A 6,692-nucleotide genomic window follows, 5' to 3' on the forward strand; every position below is an offset into this window, starting at 1 on the left:
TTCCTCTGGTCAGTGTGTGGCCAGGTTGAAGGGCGACTGGTCCGAGCCCCGCACGTGGCCCCAGACCCACCGAGCAGACAGCGGAGGCCCGGCTGGGACATGGGGCTGCAGGGACAAGACTTTCTCCGGCGGAGGGAGGGCAGCCGCGTGGGCAGGGCCTCACGGGCACTCGGGGGCTCCAGCCGGCCAGGCAGCAGGGACGCACCCCTCCCGCGGACATGCAGCCGCAGCGGAGTCCCCGCCGCCCAGGTTGTCCCGCGTCCAGTCTGAAGAGGGTCCCTGCGCAGCCTCGGTGGGGCTTGCTGCGGCCGGCTTCGGGTCAGCACCCCCGGCCCACTGACATCCCACGCAAGGGGGGGCTCCACACAGCTCCTGGCTGCTACTCCGGCAAGCGCTTTCAGCTGCTGGCCCGGCCTGTGCTGCTGTCGCCCACAGACCTCGGTGCGGTGTGGCCTTCCTCACGCCGGGGACAGGCGGTCCCATTGACTCGAGGGGCAAACCTTAAAGGGCGAGGGAAACAGGAAGTCACCCGCGGGCTGTGTCATGGCCTGTGCGCTGCACTCATTATCCAAACAGGCTGCCCACGGGCATGTGCGGCCAAAGGAAAACAGAAACTCCTGCTGCCTGGACAGAAGCTCCCGGGACGGATGGAGCCACGGGAGGAAGTGCAGCCCCGCAGGCAGGGAAGCTGGGTCCCGTGGGTCAGCGGTTTCCCTGGTCTCATGAATAAACCTGCCCCGCCCCCTGCAGGACTAAGCAATGAGTTAGGAATGGAGAGGCCTCTTTAAGTCAGACCCGCACCAGCGGGCGGCCCTGCGAGGCTGGCTCATGAGAGAGTTCCCCATGGTTCTCAACGTGCCCAGGTTCAAGGTGCCCCACTAGGGCAGGACTGGAAGCCAGAACACGTCCTGTTTGCAAGTGCTACATCTCGGCGGGCACTCGGGGCCCGGTCTCCGGAAAGCCTAGCCAGACTCGGGGGAGCCCTGGGCCCCTCCTGGCACACCACCCACCACACGGCGGCTCTTCATTTCAACATGGGACCCAAGAAAACCTCCAAGACCTCGAGATTCCTGGGGAAGCCGAGATAAAGCTCTTGAGAAACCGGAAGGCAGGGCTCTCTTAAATGTGGCCACAGGGGCTCCGGCTGAAAAGCAGGCCCTTGAGCCACAGCCGTAACCACACAGCGTCTCACCCTTGCTGGCCGCCCGGGGACGCCGCCGGTGTCCTCTGGCCGCCGCTGCAGACGGAAGCCTCGGGGGGCTCCTGGGGCAGAGCTGCCCTTCTGGGCCTTTTCGCTGAAGTCAGCGTCTCCCCTGCGGTCTAGGGAGAGCGGACAGTCAGCGGAAGGAAGCTGCAGGCGGCGCTGAGAGTGAAGGCAGACCCAGCCGTCCCCACGCACGCCAGGCAGGCCCGGCCCCGCCCCGCCCCGCCGGCCCACCTCGATCTCCCTCTTCGGCGGGCTGGCCTCCCGGCCGCTGCACGTGTGTCGGCTGCCGTCGTCGGTGTGTGTTTCTTCCTTGCGCAGGAATTCCTCTGTGATTCCCAAGGACTCAGCAACCTGAGGAGCACAGGGCGTAGGACTGAAAGCCTGCCTTTGAGTCTGCGAAGTCCCTCTGTACAGCGAGGCGCCGTCTGAGCAGGGAAAAGTGAAGGTCAGTGTGAGGTGAGAGAGCCAGTGGTGAAATGTGGCTCCCAGAGCCAGAGCCGCTGGGTTAGCAGGTCAGGAGACACCAGCAAGGTTTTTAATAAAATTTAAAACACTCGTTCGTGTCACCACACGCTTAATAACGTTAGTCTGCTACCACGGCCGCTGTCTCGCCCATTGTGCCTCCTTTTCTGAATTCTCCCTGGTACTTCAGAAAAAGAATCCTGCCTATTCCAGAACCACGTCTCCTTTCCCAGTCGGTGGACAGGACGTGGGTTTGGGAGGCTGGGAGCCCCTGGCTGGCCCTGGCAGCTGCCCACGTGGGACCACAGCCGCTGGCGGGGTGTGGGGATGACGCCAGGTTCCACGGGAAGCAGCAGGTGTGAAGGTCATCGTGGACATCGGTCGGCATTTACGCACGGACCGTGGAGAGAACACCAAGAGCATGAGGGGGCGGCAGGGAAGCAAGGGCAGATCAAGGTCAGAGGCGAGGCCAGGGGTCGGTGAGGTTAGCCTCCAGTGACCTGACAGTGTCCCCTGGCTAACGGGGTGGGACTCTGCGGGCCAGGGAACTGCTCCGGGGCTGGCAGTGGGATGAGGCGATTCTTCCTGACCACGTGGTACACGTCCTCACAGCAAAGGCTTGTATCCAAAAGAAACCAAACCAGGGCTTTTTCAAAAACATTTCTATCAGAAACAAACAAGCAGAAAACACACAAAAAAGAAGGAAAAAAACAAAACAAAAAACCAAATTTCTGTCAAGGACCCAAGATTGCTAAAGGCAATTTGATGACAATGACATTGAAATGAGAAATTTGTCAAAACAACCACAAGCAAGACCATTGGGCTGTGTGTAACCCAAAAATCTACATAATGAAGGACCCTATTAACCGTGGCAGTGACTCCGATCAGATCAGCGGGAGGAGAGTCGCGGTGGTGTGGACTTCCTGGAGCTTATCTGCATTTCCGAGCTCCCTGAAGACAGCATTCATCGCCTTCACGTGAAGAGAAAGAGTACAGCGCGGCCGACAGTGCCCACGTCACCACGGAAATGCACGTTCTCCTGCAGGACCGCTCGTCCTCCGAGCAGAGCGCTTCCCAGCGGGACCCTTACCTCGGGATCCTTTATTTCCAGGGGCTCCTGAGATGGCGGGCTGGGGCCACGGACGTAATCCTGACACATTTTTTTAACCATCTGATGCAACTCTTCAAACTCCTTGTACACGGCTGGGAACAAAGGCTGTGCTAGATGACCTTTCTCAACCTTAGTGAAGATACAAATGAAAAGACGTTGACACCAGAGGCAACGAGAGGGAAAATACAGAAAGACGTGGAGGGAAGGAGACGGGTTCCTCAGCCCTCGCCGAGGCCTGTCCCCGGCAGGCGTTCCCTTCACTGCCCAGGGAGAGCCTGTGTGCCCAGCACTGCGCCCACAGGGCTACACGAGTGGGCCTGGGAGCAAAGGGGACACAGAAAGGCCTGCGGGGGAGGTCTCCTCTCCCTGGCAGCTGCTGGGAGGTGTGCGGTGTGGGTGCAGGAGCCCAGGCGCAGCATCAGAGCAGGCTCACCAGGGCCCAGAGCCCGGCTTGGAGGCGCCCAGTGTGGGGGAGTCCAGAGTGGAGGAAGCTAGGGAGGGAGGGTGGGTAGGTGGGTGCTGGGGCCGTGTGCCGCCAGGGTTTGCTGCTACCCCCTCGGTGCCTCCCACAGAAGCTAAAGCTGCCCGGGGAGACCAGGGCCTCCGGCAGCACCAGCAGCCTCACCAGCTCTGTCCAGAGGGAAAGGACTGCAGAAGGCCTGGCTCCTAACCTAACGTGAAGGACACCTTTCTAAATGGCCCCTGGTCATCCCCTGGACGGTGCAGGAACACTCGCCTTCGTCAGCAGAAATTCATACACGGTCACGGCCTGGGCCAGCCGGGGCAGAGCCAGCTCCACGAGGTCCTCGAGCGCACACTGCTGCAGAACCTACCAGAAGAGAGCGACTGACATCTCTGAAAGCCCACAAGAATCTCCCCTTAGCCAACAAGCTGCTGCAACAAAGAACATAAAAGGCAGAAAGGCCCCTCAAATCTCAGTGATGACGCCACTCTACACTACGAACACTGCTTTGTTAACTCTCCCGCTTGTTCCCCATGAACAAAACCCTGAGATCCACCTGGATTCAGAGCCTGATTCCCGACAGCCCTGAGCGCGAGTGGATATGAATTCTGGATAACGACATGGCGACGGGGAGACGCGCTCCCTTCTCTCCAGGGCTCCAGGCTCACCAGCCTGAGAAGAACAGGCACAGAAATCCCAAGGCAGCCAGTCGGGGCCCCCCCAAAGCACAGGTGGGAGAGGAAGAGGACCCGGTGACAGGCAGGCAGGGGGGTATCTGGGAGGCAGCAGGGAGGGTGCAGTCCCCAGGGCTGAGTGACTGCTGGAAGAGGAGGGGTGCGTGAGAGGAAAGGAGAGGCATGGGTGCTCTGGGTGCCCGGCCGAGCTCTGGGCAGACCTGGCAAGGTGGGTGGGACAGGAACCAGCTGTGGGATGTTTGGAATCGAGGCTGAAGCGCCAGAGAAGTCTGAACAGGAGGAACGGACGTGGGAGCCAGCAGGGGAGCGCGGGTCGAGACACAGGGGGCTGGACGAGGTCAGCCAGGGCAGCCATAGGATGGCGGAAGCGGAGAGCCCTAGAGACAGGAAGGCCCCGAGGCTCAGGGAGGACATGGGGCTCAGGGAGGTTGAGGAGCCATCAGCGGGAGCCAGTGGCTCAGGAAAGTCACAAAAGCAAAAGGAAGACCTTTCTCTGCGGGACCGGGTGTCTAACTATGACTAAGCCCTTTGATGACAATGACATTGTACACGGTGGGAACAAAGGCCGTGCAAAGCCCTTTGTCACTGCAAAGCCCTTAGCAATGACCAGCTGGTTTCCAGCACTCAGGAGGTGTGGGTGGAGGGAAAGTGGGCGTCGTCTCGCCACACCTGGCCTACAGCAGCCAGGCACCTCCTCCTTCTCTGGCAACTGTCCCTGGCCGGTGTGGCTGTCATCTTTCTCCGAGTGGGGTGTCCCTCGCGCACACTGTCCCCTCCACACCCAGGACAGGCCTGGTCCGTGCAGGCAATAGTGTGCTCTAGCGCCCGGTTCGGAGGGCCTCTCTGCGAGTCAGGGTGCGGTCAGCAGTCCTCAGCTTCCCGTGCCACCTGGCTAACGTGAAGGACCACCGTGTGCGAGTCCCCGTCACACGGAGCAGACAGGCCGTGCGTGGACACCAAATACCCTGGACCCAGGTTCCAGACCTGCCACCCAGGGGGACCTGTGCGCGGTGCAGCCTCTGCAGTCTCAGCTCCTCACTGTTCAGCGAGGTAACCACCGTCAGGGACCGTGAGGGGAGCGCACCGGGAACTCCGCACGGGCCGGGCCGCGGCGGGGCTGTGCAGAGGGCCTAACCCGGTTGGGGGAGGCTAATTGACGCTAACGAGTGAGTCAAGCCAAGGACTACCTCACCTCCTGCTCCTGGACACGTCACCCAGATTAATGAACAAGCCCCCACTCCTACCCCCCCCAAGCCAGTTCACCAGGGCTCGAATTTCCTGCTAGAACCAGAACCTCACGGAGCTCTCTAGGAAGCCACTTCCTGTGAAACCACTTCCTCCCCTGCGTGTGGAGCCCGTGTCTCCCTGACTGGCCTCGCACTCTCTTGCTGGCTCTCACTTCCCTTAAGACATCCATCCATCCGCCGTGACCAGGCAAATACATGTGTCCTGGCCAAAGGCAACTTGAGTGAGTCCCACTTTTCCCAGTTAGTCCAGCTAGATTCAGTGCACTGCCCTGGCTGGTGTGGCTCAGTGGACAGAGCGTCGCCTGCGGACTGAAGGCTCCCAGGTTTGATTCTGGTCAGGGCACAGGCCCGGGTTGCGGGTTCCATCCCCAGTGTGGGGCGTGCAGGAGGCAGCCGATCAATGATTCTCTCTCCCTCTCCCTTCCTCTCTGAAATCAATAAAAATATTTTTTAAAAGAAGATAAATAAGTAAATAAATAAGTTCCGTACACCTTCCTTCCGGGCTGGATTGGAGATTCCCAGGCTCAAAACCTGAAACATGCTTTTGTATCTTGCAACGTATGACAGTAACAACCACAAAAACTACTGTTGTTTTCTGAATGGCTTCCATGGAAACACGGGTTATAATTTTCCAAAACGTGTAAAGGCAAGCAGCCCTTGCTGTAGGTAAGACCCTCTGGTCCGTTCAGACAGGTAAACCTGAATGGTTCTAGGTGAACAGCCTGGAATTAACTGCGGGCTCCAGCCAAGTGCACTCCAGGTGAACTGCCTACCGATCTGGGTGTCTTATGTTCCAATTCAGGAGCCTAATAGCAAACGGCCACATTCCACGCCAAACAGGCCTCACAGCGTGAGAGCGACGTACCTCCTGGAGCCCGGCTCTGCTCCTGGCAGCTCGGCTCTGGCCCGCGGGGGCCGGGGCGTAGCCCCTTTCAGGTCCGGGGTGTCTCTCTGATTCCCAAAGGGCTGAATAACATCCATCTGCTGGTTCCGTCACCAGCGCCGCTTCCCCTTCCATAGGCTGACCGTTCTAGAGGGTGTTGGGAGGGGCAACAAGGGGAGAGGAGGCGCCCAGGTGTCACTGCCGATGTCCCAGGAGGCACCGTGGGCCGCTGCCCCAATCCCGACCTTTCCCAAGACACGCTGTCAGCTGGAGTGCGCTGCGCGCAGCCCGATGACCACGCGGAGGACCTGACTGTGCCGGACAGACACCTCCCTTCCCCGGCAGCAGGCCCACAGGGTGGGTCTCAGATCCCCCAAAAGGGGACTTGGTTCTGCTTGAGCCTCTGCCTGAACCCCTCGAACACCATAAAGGCTACTGTAAGGGTGACGGCAGCCACAGGACACTGCCACCAGACAGAAAGCTCACCTGCGGGCCACCCCGAGCTGACGGGGCCCCTTCCGCACTCAGAGGAGCTGGTGTGGACGGTCCCGGGGACGTGGGGCCACGGGGCCTGCCCTCCGCACAGCCCCGGGCCGTGCTCCCCTTGGCTTTCTCAGACAGCAC

The 6,692-nt window shown here is 60.3% G+C and overlaps 1 protein-coding gene across 1 annotated transcript in view; it reads right to left on the reverse strand.

Annotated features, from left to right (window-relative positions):
- Window positions 1-6: 6 nt before the first annotated feature.
- Window positions 7-6,692, reverse strand: part of ZNF839 (zinc finger protein 839) — a 7,505-nt gene continuing 819 nt past the window's right edge. Inside the window, exons 2-8 of the mRNA XM_015562797.1 lie at window positions 6,555-6,688; window positions 6,051-6,215; window positions 3,517-3,609; window positions 2,760-2,909; window positions 1,439-1,558; window positions 1,193-1,320; window positions 7-500 (exon numbers count right to left, since the gene is read on the reverse strand). Of these exons, the coding sequence (XP_015418283.1) occupies window positions 398-500; window positions 1,193-1,320; window positions 1,439-1,558; window positions 2,760-2,909; window positions 3,517-3,609; window positions 6,051-6,215; window positions 6,555-6,688 (893 nt within the window). The 3' untranslated portion in view covers window positions 7-397. The remainder of the gene's footprint in view (window positions 501-1,192; window positions 1,321-1,438; window positions 1,559-2,759; window positions 2,910-3,516; window positions 3,610-6,050; window positions 6,216-6,554; window positions 6,689-6,692) is intronic.

Source organism: Myotis davidii, unplaced genomic scaffold (assembly GCF_000327345.1).
Source record: "Myotis davidii unplaced genomic scaffold, ASM32734v1 scaffold2798, whole genome shotgun sequence".
Taxonomy (NCBI): Eukaryota; Metazoa; Chordata; class Mammalia; order Chiroptera; family Vespertilionidae; genus Myotis; species Myotis davidii.